Source organism: Diadema antillarum, unplaced genomic scaffold (assembly GCF_040938485.1).
Source record: "Diadema antillarum isolate AM-2024a unplaced genomic scaffold, OU_Dant_1.0 seq00000343_RagTag, whole genome shotgun sequence".
Lineage (NCBI taxonomy): Eukaryota > Metazoa > Echinodermata > Echinoidea > Diadematoida > Diadematidae > Diadema > Diadema antillarum.
In genome coordinates, this window is record NW_027271355.1 from 136,073 (window position 1) to 150,592 (window position 14,520).

Consider the following 14,520-nt stretch of genomic DNA (forward strand, 5'->3'; position numbering starts at 1 on the left):
TGTTCAGAAGGTCAAGTTGGAAACAAATTCCATAAGATGTTTTAGTCACATTATTCAGTCACCTCCTACAAGACAGGCTTCTGTTACAGTCTGGCCTGAATGCATCCGTAGAGACAAGGTAGTACTGAACCTCAGAGCTCACCAACTCACATCAATCAGTTTTGCTTAGGGGCAAATTTTGTTGGATCAGTAGCCTAATGTCAAATTAGGTTATAAATTCCTTACATGTGACTCTGGTCAAAGCCCAGTACACTTTGTACTTCAGACACTCACACTCAGCATATTGAGTAAGATTATCAGATACTTCATGTCTTTTGATAACTGAGAAATTTATCCATTTCAGTCACTTCAGAATTGACAATTCTGTGCCCTTTAGTTCAGATACTTTTTATTCTTTTACGATATTTAATGTTGATGATGAATTCCAGGAGTAGATGTACACAAAAAAATCGGACTGAGAGCTTGAGCAGAGAGTGAATAAAGCCAGTAATGATACATACAGTAATGTATATGTATATCAGACATATAAAGCTTTACATCAACATTAATCTGATAGTGGTTTCAACCGTATCAGGGCAATTACACCCCCCGGGCAATACCCCCCTTGCTAAATACTGGTTAGTGATAAAGTTAGAGTAAAGATTAGGGTTAGAGTTTGGGTTAGGGTGAGGATTAGGTATAGGATTAGAATTAAGATTAGGGTTAGGGGAAGGGGAAGGGTCTGGGGTAATTGCCCAGTGGGTAATTGCCCTGGACCTGTTTCAACACAACATGACTATTCATTGTCATCTTTTAATACTTCATTCTGCTACAATCTGCACAGGTCTCATCAGACCTTGCCGAACTCGACCTGGACTCCGCAGTGGTCGACCTCCCAGAGGACTTCCTTGACAACTCCTCTGCCATTGATGACCAGGGCGGTGGTGCGGAGGATGAGGAGACAGCAGAACACATTCTCATCAATCAGCAGTTCATGTACCTGGTGCCTTTCCTGAGAGTGTTGGCCATTCTACACACGCTGGTCTCCATCTCTATGCTTATTGCATATTGCGCCCTCAAGGTTAGTCTTACCTCCTTTTGATCCTTCTCTGCAATGCTCATTTTAAGATAAATAATGGAAAGTTATGTCATTGTGCGAGAGCAGGTCCATTTATATACAGCCTAATTCAAAAAGTGTGCACAAAATTTATAAAACAGAAATTTGGGTGCTCATTTGATAGTTGTTTCTCTTGTCGGATGCAGTTGTCAAACATTGAATGGTATGATTCTCCAGATGTGAATATTGTGCATTCCATGTTTGTGTGGTCGCAGGTCCCATTGTGCCTCTTCAAGAGAGAAAAGGAGATAGCCCGCAAGCTCGAGTTTGACGGTCAGTGGATCAACGAGCAGCCGACCAGAGATGACATCAAGGGTCAGTGGGACACTCTGGCCATCAGCACAAGGTGAGATATCTGGCCTGCTCTCACTCATCACAGAGAGAGGAGATGGAGATTAATTTACTGCTTGTTAACTTTTAATTTTAAAATCTGCCTTCTCATTGGCTAGGACTTATAGGGGTAATTAGGAGCTTAATGTTGTACATGCCATATATTTTGCACTTACGTGCAGTATTTTGTGAATCAAGAGTGAAAAGATTTAATTCATGATTTGAAATCATAGTGACAGAATGAGATATACTTTCAAGAAGCAAAGTTTGAGTGAGATTTCTAACCTTGGGGACCGTTTGTGTTGCATTTGTGTAGTGGGAGGTAGTATTTTGTCATGTTTTCAATTTCCTGAATATCCGGCAATGCACAAAATTGGCAAAAAGATAAAACCACTGTGAAGTACATGGTACATGCAGTACACAGAATACCTTCGGTTGTATTGCACAGACACACGTAGGAAACGGCATACAGTGATAGTGCAGAATCTGAATTTCCTCGTCTTCCACTGTTACTAAGTGAGAAGATTTTTTAGAATGGATTCCCCAGGTCTGCTTTTGAATGGGAGTCAAGCAATACTATTATGTGTGCCATAACTACTAGCATGATGCATAGATGGGCTTGGTACAATGCTAAGCAGCATGCAGAAGTATGTTTCATATGTACTAATCCACTGGAGGTTGTGAAAAGGCTTTACTAAATGTGCACAGAAATTTTGTTTTTCAGATATTATTCTTATGTCGACTCATCTACATGTATCATATAGATAGCTTGTTGCACATCAATTAAATATGAAGTTTCATGAATTTTATATTAGTCAATTCCAAAACGCATATCAAAATGACACTACCCATTTCCTAGAGTAGAGTTTGATTTTATATGATTTGCTTGCGCATATTTCACAGGTATGTACAGACACACTTTGGATAGTTGGATCAGTCAGCTGATAAGGCAATAAGAGTTGCATGGGTTATGTTGATAAGGGATTTGAATCTTATTTTCCCAGGAAAGCTAGACATAATCTCAGTTTCATTTGGCATGCTAAATCCCTGTGTGCTGAAAGAAAGCAGAGTGGGGACTTCATACAATGCATTGCGGTCTCAAAGTAAGTGTCACATATGATTCTGTATTATGTTTGGCTCTCCAAGTCACTTCTCACTTTCACTTTCAATTCTTAGCTCATTTCCTGGCTACTACTGGGACAAATTTGTGAAAAAGAAGGTAAGTTGTGGCAAAGCCTATTGATTTTTATCCTACCCATTCTTTATGTTGTGTGTAAAACATGTACATGGTCAATTATTGCGCATTCATTCCTCAGTTTATTATCATAAAGGAGCGTACATTGCCATCAAATCATACAGTAAGTCCATATGTGTAAAATGGCCATCAGCATTAGACTGTAACTATTTCCTCTTCAGTGACATAAGGCAGTTCATAATGATTATCATTCACAGGAAATACATGTGAAGAAGGTAGGGAAGCATACTTTTGGTTTACATTTTCAATGGAACATAGTTATGTGATGTTTCCATTGTAAGGAAACTTAGCCAAGCACCATAGAACCTAAAGGGAAATGATAAGAAAGTCAGTTCACCCATTTAGGATGAACTAATTTTGCCATAACACACATTTCCCATAGACACCTGCCCAAGTATACTCTGGACCAGTCTTCAACAGGTTAATGTTCATCTCAGTTAAGGCCAAGTATTATCAACTGATGGCAGTTTTACTGTATTAAAGAGATGTGGCATGCTCATGGCAAATAGCATTGTCCTTAGAATGTACCCCAAGAGAACCAGTGTGAAAGGTTACAAGAGAGTCCTGATGGCTAGCTATCCTCCTATCCCTGCTGTCTCCTCCCTGGTGGTCCGCAGGTGCTGAAGAAGTACGAGGATGCGGTAGGAGAAGAGAAGCTGTGCCAGCTGCTTGGGATGGAGATGGGAGAGAACCCCATGGCTGGGCCACCAACTGATAGCCCCAACCAGGGCTTCCTGGCTGCCTTGTGAGTTCCAGGCTTCAACTCATATCCTGCTTCATCCTGTCTTTTTTTTCTTGTCACATGATGTGGGCTTAATTACCACATGATTCATTGAAGCCTATGTCTGCTTCTTGATAGATGAATAGTTTCTCTTACTTGTCTACTTGCCAGACTAGTTAGGATTTCCTTCAAACTTTATGCAGAAAAAAAGGCAAGCACTGTCTTTTTATGAAAATACACAGTTGTGCAATATGAGCACTGTATTTTCAGGAAGATTTGTAGTTCTTATCATTTCTCTGAAGTGCTCAAATCTTGTTTTTATTGCCTCTATGAAGACTTCATAGTTCTTAAGTGATAGGCAATTACTATGTGTATGTTTGTTAGTGCTTCAAGTAAACTACTGCACCAATGAATACTGTTTTTGCTCATGAGAAGTGCATTGACCATTACTCTTTTTCGAGGATCAGTTTCGGTCAACCAGTTCCTACTTCCTCGTCTACACCTAGAATCAGTTGTATATATTGTAGTAGAGATTACACATTATGGATTTGGGTAGTAAGACTAATTGCAAAAGAAAATAAACCACAGTCCTGCCTTGATTCTCAGGGAATGACAATGTTCAAATGCAAAATTGGCAGGGCCAAATCTGCTTGTTGATCTTCTATGAAAGAGAACATATCCTGTTTATTGAGCGTTGAAAATATATTTTGTTGTTTTATTCTGCCTAACCATGAAGCCTGACCTCACCCGACTGGAAGTATCACCTTTGGAAGTGTGGAGTCATTGGAACAGATAATGTGAGTTTGACAGGATAAATGAAGTCATGAATAGGTGTAAATCTATTGCTACCAGTGGCACCTCCACAGCATCGATCAGATGTTAGTGGTTTCTAAACATTGTAGTACTGAGATGGTTATGTGTTGTGAAGAGAGTGCCCAGCAATCACATTCACATGAGGGAGTGTAGCAGTGTTGACATTTAGCCCACTTATTTCCTGGGCTCTGTTTCTTTGTTTGGTGTTGCTATAGTTACTGTTTCCATTAAGGTCATAGCTGTGATTGCTGCTCAAGAATGTTGAGAGTGCAGAAATAGATAGGAGGCATTAGTTTGTGTACAATGATATGTTGGTGTTCCTCCCACCCATTCGTAGTCCACCCACAGATGACCCGTGTAATTCCAGGGACTCTGTATTTATTTTCTCCTTCCCTTGATGCAGTCATTCCTGTACATAGCTTGGTACCTGCTCTTCTCTGTCCTGGGTCACGTCAATCGCTTCTTCTTCGCTGCCCACCTCCTAGACATCGCCATGGGCTTCAAGACCCTGCGCACCGTGCTGCAGTCTGTCACGCACAATGGCAAGCAGGTACGTGAAGGCAGAATGTGGTGGTGTTGTCTCTATTTAACCCCTTCTATACTGAATTCTGAAAGCACCATAGACTTAATACACAGACCACCAGGTTCCTGTAGAGAATGGGTTAATGGTACACTCTGCCAGGCTTCAGTGGCAATCGACAGTTGTTGAAATGAGAAAAATACTGTATACGCTATATATTTCGCGGGGGTTTTATTTTCGCGAATTTCGCGAGTCGGGAGCTATTCGCGAAATTAACAACACGCGAAAATATTACCTTCCAAAATGAATCCCTTGCCTTGATGATACGAACATTTCAGTACTAGTATACCATGTCACGGCTTACGGAACAGACCATACTGGCTATTAAAGCTTGTTTACACACGTCCACGTCTACTTACGAATACTGTAGAGAGCCAATCCATTATCGCAAGGGGACCACTCGTCAGAAATCTAGGGGACCACTCGTCAGAAATCTAGCGCGATGAACTTAACCACTTCAAAAATGTTGAATTCTAACTTACTAGTTCGCAGAGTTTGGCAAGTCTTTTTCATGGAGTGTATAACTAGTATCATTCTTATTTGCTAGTAAGTTGAAAATTCACACTTTCTTTGCCACTTCATATTTTCTCTGGTCCCCCAATCGCGAATTTAACCACTCGCGAAAATGTGTGACAGCGGCAATTCGCGAAAATTTATGTACGCGAAAATTATAGCGTATACAGTAGAAGATGCAGTGTGCTATTGACACAAGGTGCAATTGCAAGATTTCATATTTGAAAGTTAGCATTCAATATCAGTTTTAGCATTGAAAGAATGGAATATTATGCAATTGTCACCAAATTTGGCATGCTCCTAGTTTATGATGTACCCTACAAGAATGCATAGTTAATTTTCCAAATTTACCATAATTTTCTAATTAAGGCTAATTAATTATGCAAATATGCTAATTTTTATGGATCTTTTTGGTTTATTTTGTGCCAATATGGTTGTCTAGTGATCCTTTAATTGCAAAATATGTGAAAGAAAGTTGTTAAATATGTATTTGTAAGAAAACTGATTGACTAAGACCAAAAATTAGGTAATTAAACAATTATTCTCATTTTACATATCAAACTCAGGTATCTTGGTATTTCTTAATAATTACATTGTAAAGTTAATTACTGTTTTTATTTCTAATGTTTTCTATTATTTTATGTTGTTTATATTCAGAATAATTAATTTCAACTTCAGATCAGATTTTAATAGCTGAAAAAGAGACTGTGCAAGAAAAATAAAAGTAGCACATTTAATAGAATTTGGGTTTTTTAAAATTTTTATGGTTAAGCCTCTTTTGTTTTTTGGTTAAGAAGCAACACATTTTCTACCTGGTTGTCCCCCCAGCTTGTCTTGACCCTGATGATGACATGTGTCATCATCTATCTCTACACCGTGCTGGCCTTCAACTTCTTCAGAAAGTTCTACACCAAGGAAGAGGACGGGGAGGTGGACTTCAAGTGTCACAACATGATGACCGTGAGTTGACTGTCTCTCCCTGTCTGTGTGTATGTCTGTCTGTTTCTCTCCCCTGTGTCTCCATCTCCCCGTCATTACAAACATCATGCTCTCTGTAATGTAGGCAAGGGGACTGTGTGAAAAGCTTGTAACTTTCTAATGAGCTGCAACTTGTGTTAACAAGTCATGCAATCGAGTGAGAAGATCGCACCCACTTATGTATGACTTTGTGCCCTGCAATGTCTTTGCATTTTGGTGACTATATTCTGGGCACAAGTTTAACCATTCCCCAGTACAGTCACATCATTCTTGCTTCAGCCAATATGGTAAGATGGCAGGATTCTAAATGGCGCTGCCATGAAAGACTGAGTAAATCTTTCTCCTATTAGTCATTTGGCATCAGGGAATAATCATGTTGTCTATTGGACAAAGCTTTCTCTGTGGCCATAATATTTGTTAAAGGTTTTTGTGCATTTTGGCAGTTTGAGGCAAAGTTTATGCTGAAAATTTCAGTCATTATAGGCCATGATTGTTCTCATGTTTTCTTTTTTCTTATATGGGCACCTTTAGTCTGTAGAACTATTGTGTGTTTTTTTAATAATACTACATATCAGCTGCAGGCCTTCAAGCATCCATAAAGTTTTGTAGTAAGTAAGAAAATTACATCAGCCTGTGGATGTTGACATTAGAGAGGAAGTAAACATTTGACATTCCTCAAGCGAGTGAACGATCTAAAAGTGATGCCAGGTTTATCATTACGGCCTTTAGAGATTTAGAGTGGAAATGTGACATTGTAACTTTGTAGTGAACAGTTTTTGTTTTGTTTTGTGTTATTCTGAGGATGCATATTTGTAGTTGCTAGGGATCCAGCAGTGAATGACATATGGCAGGGGCGGATCCAGGAATTCTGTAAAGGGGGGGGGGGGGGGGGAGGGGGCGGGGGGAGGGGACGCAACTAATGTTTCTGGTGCCACTTCCGGGTTTCATTTCATTTTTATTTCTTTTTATTTCTTTTGTTTTTAAGGAAAAATAAAGGGGGGGCGTGCGCCGGTTGCGCCCCCCTCTTGATCCGCCACTGTATGGGTCCATTTCATGTGGTTATTTCACCAAGTGAGATGCATAATGTTGCATGTACCCCCTTTGTTTGCATTTTCTCTGCTTCTTTTTCAGTGCTTTGTCTTCCATTTGCATTCTGGTCTGAGGGCTGGTGGCGGTATAGGTAAGATCCTGGACTTTAGCTTTTGTTTGCTTTATTTGTGAACATTTGACTTAAAAAGGAAGAAATACAATGGATTGCTGTGAATAATAGTCTCTGTTTATTGTTAATGTCAGTAGCATCATCACCAATTTATATGGGCCGTGACGCGAGAAAAGGACCCTTAGCGCCGCTGTGCGCAAACGCCAGAAAACAGCGCGGAAGTTTGACAAAGCAATACGCGGAAAAAAGATCAACTAGTTAGCTGCGCGCACATGCATAGATGCATCAAAAAGTGACAGGATTTGGACAAAACAAGCTTTGTTGAATGTCGTAATGGGGTCATTTAGGATTGGAATTTCAGAAAAATGTTTGCATATTTAGATACGTCAGAGTTCCTTCTGCAATGTGGAGGTGAAAACTTATTTTCGGTATTTAATGCCCTAAGGGCGCTTTTCTTGCGTCACGGCCCATATCATTGTTTGATATAATTGTGATATCAAAACATATTGCAATAAATATAGTGATGACTTCGATAGGACCAGCAAATTGAGTACTGGTAATAGTATATGCAATGTGATCACGACAGTCATTGTTGTCTCCACCAGTGAGAATAGTGTGTAGTTTATGACTATATGATTATTATAGTCCTCAAATAATGAAAGCTGTGAGAGAAGGAAACTGCCCAGATGTTAACTTATTAAAGATGACAATTTTTTTATGCCTTGGGTATTAAATCTTGACTCCCCTTCGGTTTCCTTATATCCAGCTGACGAGATTGAAGCTCCAGACGGTGATGAGTACGAGCTTTACCGCATTATCTTCGACATCACTTTCTTCTTCTTCGTCATCGTTATCCTCCTTGCCATCATCCAAGGTGAGAGGGAAGTGAGCGAGAAGCTTCACTCATCAGACATGCACAAAACTCATGCCCTTCCTGAGATGATATCACGTACAGAATCTAAGGGGCTCTGTTTTGTCGGAAAAATACTGTGAATTGGCAAAAATAAGATATTAAAAAGATGGTAATCCGTTACATCAAACGAGTGGGCCTGGAAATGGACTTCACACAAATGAATGCAGCTTGACCATTTAGCCTGCCAGACACAAGCATATAGAATGCCAAAGTGATGATGTGACAGTCTTTTGTTATAGCTTGTGGTGGAACCAGGTGAGAACATGGTCAGGAATAATAGTATTCACAATTAGTGTTCAGGCCAGGTGAGGTTGTTTAGAACCAATTTCCATGGCGATAAATGGCTATGACATCACACTTTGGTACTCTATAGTTCCAGTGGTTATGTAATGACTGGGTCATATGATGTCACACATACATGTATATTGATTTTCCCACTCTGTTGCACTTTTAATGCTGCATTCTCGATAGCAAATAACTTTTCTATGTCAACAGATAAATAGGTATGTTTAAGTGTATGCCTATGAAATAGATATGGGGCAGGATGGAATTTCACTGTAAAGTTGATATGCAGCCTCATTGTTTGAATGGTGGTACTTAGAGTCCTTGGCAATCATGCTGGCTCTTTGTTATACTCCTCCCCAGGTTTAATCATTGATGCGTTTGGAGAGTTGAGAGATCAGCTCGAGCAGGTCAAAGAGGACATGGAGGTGAGTTGGTCACTCATTTTGATATCATTGATTTTTATACCCCTCTCCAGAAGGATGCTCCAGGCGGTACTGTAAAAGTGGATGTTTTCGCTTGAGTAATCTTTTTCTCTTTTTTTTTTTTTTTTTTTTTGCGCTTGGCCGGGTAAGATGAATTCCCCATATTTTTAATTCCCTGGAATCAAGACATTAATTACTGGAACATATTGCAAGCAAAAATATTTGCATGCTATTATTTTCATGCTTCTAGTTTCTGGTTACTCGAAATGCGCAAAAATTCCCACACTGCGAAAATTTCCACTTCTGCATTACTCTTTCAGGTTGTCAGTCTAGACATTTATTTATCCGTCCCACCTAGATGTTATCATCACAGTTTGTAAGAAAAAATTTTTCAGTGGATTTTATTTATATTTTGATAAGGTATGAAACATAAAGTGACAATGAGCTGATTGGGCAAAAATCAACCAGGGTCAAAGGTCACTAAGTCTTGGCTACAAATTGTATCTTTTTCAGCTATAACTTCAGCTAGGAATGCCCAGTAGTGATGTAGTTCTGTTGGAAGGGTAGAAAGAAATGGACAAATGTTTACCTAAGATTTGGCTAAAATGTCATTTTCCACCAATAAAATCCACCAGGTAAATCTCATGATGGAAAGTGGTATAATGGGTAACCATTTATCAGGAATACAGTGAGTTATGTTTGTGTGGTTTGAAAATCATTGCAATTGTTTCATAAACTTGTGTTTTGGCTTTTACTCCATTGGAATCTGCTGAGAAGGCCAGTCCATGGTGAGACTAATGCTGAGATGTGTACTTTTGCTCTTATGTGCAGACCAAATGTTTCATCTGCGGTATTGGCAGGGAGTATTTCGACAAGTTACCTCATGGATTTGAGCTCCACACTTCCAAAGAGCATGATCTCTCCAACTACATGTGAGTTTGACTACAATGCTTTCTTCACCACTATGTGCAGCCAATCTGTCCCAGAACACGTTTACGTTCAGGCATAGCCTCAGACATTGAAACAACGACCGATCCATGATACAGGTTGTGTACGTCCCCCTGACAGTGATGATAACAGTAGCTGGACATACATTGTACAAAGTACCTGTGTCTCTACACATACAGTGGACCATGATGATTTCTTTTTGTTTTTGTTGAGTTTTTGGTATTTTCCCTTCACTGAGTCTTGCTTAGTAAAATCTCCATTATCAGCTATAGACCCATATCAAATGCATGTTGTAGTGATCTGCAGCCTAATTCAACTCATTTAACTACATGTACTTTAGTTACAAGACATATGGCCAGAAGTTTAATAGGAAGTTGTGAAACTCTTGCACTCACTATTTCGCATCATCATTGTATATCATTAACTTTATAGGTCCTATAAACACTGTAATGTAGATCTATTTGAAACAGTTTTTAAACCTTTTTTTTCCTCTCTCTCTTTCTGTGAACCTGCTCAAATAGGGGACATACACAAATCAGAGTGGTGTCCCCAGCATGCAGGTGTCCATGTCACCAATCATCTGCACTAGAAGGCATTTGCAAATACATAGACCCGCATAGTCACTAAAGTCAGTGCCATAATGGCATTAACTCAGTTTGGATTAGCATTTTATTATTCTGTCTGCTACAGATTGTTCGCCAGTCCTTGATTTCACCAAAATACAGCATGTAGAATGCAGGACACAAAAGGTAGATTCACAGACAAAAGATTTACCAGGGACCCATGTTCAACACTTTGAAACATTGTCTTTTTGCAGGTTCTTCCTGATGTATCTCATCAACAAACCAGAAACAGAGCACACAGGACAGGTGAGGAATTACTTTGCTGAAGTCACACATCCAAAGGATGCCAAAGGAAGGAGAAGCAAAACAAAGAATTTAACTTACAAATCAAACAATGATCTTTACAACAGACATAGTTATTATCTAGATTTTGTTTGTTTGGGGGGGGGGGGGGGGGTTGGGAGGCATTAGATACAGATTGAGAGCTTTTACACAACTCCACATGTTTACATGTTTGAATTGCCTGATATTGTGAAGTCTTGTAGATCTACATAGGAATTTCCCAATGTGCTTCATTTATGTAATCCGAACACATAGTGCCCATGCACACAGATGTGCATGCATGGGACCACACTTGTACATTTACAATGATATGAGTACAAAGGGCAAACTAGTCAGACTGTATTATGGGGCACAGTTATGTTATGCAGTTACTGATGTGCAAACCCACATGTATGACCAATTCATTATCAAATATCATTTCATGATCATTTGATATTTTGTGTATGGTCTATCGTTGTTTTTTTCTTTTGTCACTGGATATTATGTACGACTGAGATATATACCAAAGAATGTCGAATGACTAAACATTTACAGCTCTTAGGAAGATTGTCTTTCTTTCACCCAGTCACTTCATGTTTTGATATCCATCGCACATTGCAGTTAAGCATCGTTCTGAACATTGAGCCTGTTTTGACCGTGAAGTGGCAAACTAGTCACATATCCTGAATTTTTGATCCAGCAATGATGTCTTAATAGAATGACCAAAACAAAAACAAAAACAAAACAAAACAAAACAAAAATCAAGTCAAACTTTTGAGAAGTGTCAGTGAATCATGCAACAAAGTCAGTACACTGCAGGACATTTATTTTTCCCATCTCCATCCCCCCCCCCCCCCCAGTTACTTAAGTACTATAATATGCAACATTCATTACATAATATATCAAAAAGAATAATCACAAAGTAACATATAATCTGCTTTCTGTATTTATCTTTTTGTCTTTTGTGCTGTTATTTAGGAGTCTTATGTGTGGCAGCTCTACCAGCAGAGATGCTGGGATTTCTTCCCTGTGGGAGACTGTTTCCGAAAGCAGTACGAAGATGAGCAGGCATGATGGACAGCGTCCCTTTCTCTTCCAAGCACAATCATATGACACTCTTGACCGCGACATGTCGGGACTTCCTGTCTCTATCATAAGACTAATTGCTGAAGTCATGTGACATCCATTCAAAATCTTGTCCAGTGTGATGCTGACTGGAATGATGCCTCATACTCATTGTTGGCTGACATGTTGTGGGTTGTGTTGTATTAAACTCTTGACTTGACTGAGATAAGTCTTTTATAGACTGGCTCCTAATTTGTGAATGGAGTTGGTTTAATAGCCGGGAGAATCAAATGATTGACAATGGGTGCAAGCTAAAAATCTCCCAAAGTGGCAAAAGAGTCAATCCTATCTATGAGAATCAAACAGATGCATATGCCTTATATTAAGCTGGTCTTGTAATCACAGGCACAGACAAAGATACATCCAAAGAAAAGAACTGCTATGCCCTCAGACACTTTTTTGGCATATAAAAACTTTTTTTTTCCACATTCTCGTTAAAATTTGAAGAATGAGGTTTGGACACTGGACACGTGATCGTGTGACCAGAGTACAATTTGCCATGGCGGTTGCATATCAAGACTTGGAATTTTCAATCTGATATTTTTATATTCCTCTCAAAGTCACCACACAGTGGTGACTATTTTTTGTGGTTAATGCAACAATGTGGATTTTTGTGGATGGTCACATTTCTCCCTGTGTGTTATGATGATTGCAATACAGCTCTCTCAGTTTCTATTGTGCCATGTTTGAGCATTTGGATTCGTTAAATCCACATTGAAATACCTGTAGATCATTATCATGCTGTGTGTTTGTGTGTGTGTGTGTTATGTAGAGTTGTTTTTTTATTTATTCTATAGGTGAGTTAGATTGATTACAGTTAAAGTAACATTGATTTATTTTTGTGATACATTGTATCACATGTTCTTTGGGTCCTTATGTGACCCATTCACCATGATCTTGGAATCCTGTGACTAATCATAAGGATTTTGGTAACCATGTGATATTATGTTGTTGAGATGTATTGGAAGAATGAAAGCAGGACCTTAGAAAAGAGAAAAAGAGAAAGTGCAGACACAGGTAGCGTGAATGAAGTTTATATTGACTTGCTGTGACAAATGACATGATACCTTCTTGTAGGATATTGAGTTTGAGGGCTTTTCTATGAATCTATAGTTAACTAATCATGTGTTATTTATACTGTGTGTGCAAGTTTAATTGACATCTGTGTATTTGTACAAACAGCTACTAATTTATTTCATACCATAAATATGTTGGGAAAAATATGCAATATACATGATTTAAGCAGCAAAAGTGCATCTTTAAACACTGTAATTAGATTACAGCTGCTTAAGATTCAAATTTGTGTTGTGCTGGGAGCTTGTCAGAAAATGAGTTTCCACTGAGGTGCCAATTTTCTTAGGGTCATGATCAGATGATGGGCCGATTGTCACAAAGTGCTTACCACCTTTCTGACGTAAATTGGCCATTCAATCCCCGGGAATGGTGTCTTGAATGTTGTGGGCCCTTCAAACATGTCACATGTATTGACAGAATTCAGTTAGTTGTAGGGTATGATTTGATGTGCAATTACTTCAGAGGTACAATGTGTTTGAGATATAAAGACCATTTAATGCAACTCATCTATTAATTTATATGTACAATGTAGTGTGTTTCGTGAGCATAATATTTTAGGAAGCAGGGCTTGGAAGACAATGTCATAGGTGGCTGGCTTGTGATAGGCAACTCCACAGTGACAGAATGAAAACTAGGTTTCTCCTTTCTAGGAGCAAGGATAGTTATATCTCAGCCTGAAAGTGATATACAGTGCATTTGTCTTACGGGTGGCAATGTTTTGCAACGATTTCAATTTTTCAGAATCAATTGGCTCTTGATTCACAAAAATGAAACCACCGCTAAATATGTGATGTGTATGTTTTCTCAATGAAGGAGTATTGTGGCAAATTGGAGACAAGTAAAACTTAAGATCATGAGGAAGACAACGGAAGATAATTCAGTGAAAGCAACGGAAAGTGCTAAAGTTGTTTCTTTGATATTTCTAAAGTCACATTATAATCACAGATGTGTGATGATACTTCATCCAGTATCCCCATTTTATTGATGTTGTATTCACTGTTTATATTTTTTGACTTTTACAAGTGATTATGCTTACCTTTTTTGATAAATCATGTCATATGAAATGGTTTCGACATTAATCGGTCATCATCTGGCTGACTGTGTCATGTATTGTCAGTTCACTTCAAATCCTTTGGACTTTCTTCATATCATTTGAGATCATAGGGTTATGGTGTAAGCATTGTACCCAAAGCAGCCATGTTTGACAGACAAAAGTGTGTTACTACATGTGTGATTGAACAAAAGTGTGTAACTACATGTGTGATTGACATTCTTCCAGAATATGGTATTATGATTTCTTAAGTTATATTCTTGCATATCCATCGAGATTCACTCATATATTAGTAGGAGGGAATGGCCATAGAGAGATATCCACCAGCATTTTCAGCTGTAGCACAAAAGCAATTGTTTTTGGACTCATCAAT

The 14,520-nt window shown here is 38.8% G+C and overlaps 1 protein-coding gene across 1 annotated transcript in view; it reads left to right on the plus strand.

The window, feature by feature from the left end:
• LOC139730913 (ryanodine receptor 2-like) overlaps window positions 1–12,536 on the plus strand; it is a 147,998-nt gene extending 135,462 nt beyond the window's left edge. The window contains exons 88-100 of the mRNA XM_071641792.1: window positions 824–1,060; window positions 1,312–1,442; window positions 2,603–2,645; window positions 3,299–3,426; window positions 4,139–4,199; window positions 4,619–4,765; window positions 6,137–6,268; window positions 7,418–7,466; window positions 8,212–8,319; window positions 9,004–9,068; window positions 9,897–9,997; window positions 10,831–10,882; window positions 11,876–12,536. Of these exons, the coding sequence (XP_071497893.1) occupies window positions 824–1,060; window positions 1,312–1,442; window positions 2,603–2,645; window positions 3,299–3,426; window positions 4,139–4,199; window positions 4,619–4,765; window positions 6,137–6,268; window positions 7,418–7,466; window positions 8,212–8,319; window positions 9,004–9,068; window positions 9,897–9,997; window positions 10,831–10,882; window positions 11,876–11,971 (1,350 nt within the window). The 3' untranslated portion in view covers window positions 11,972–12,536. The remainder of the gene's footprint in view (window positions 1–823; window positions 1,061–1,311; window positions 1,443–2,602; window positions 2,646–3,298; window positions 3,427–4,138; window positions 4,200–4,618; window positions 4,766–6,136; window positions 6,269–7,417; window positions 7,467–8,211; window positions 8,320–9,003; window positions 9,069–9,896; window positions 9,998–10,830; window positions 10,883–11,875) is intronic.
• The last annotated feature ends 1,984 nt before the right edge of the window (window positions 12,537–14,520 follow it).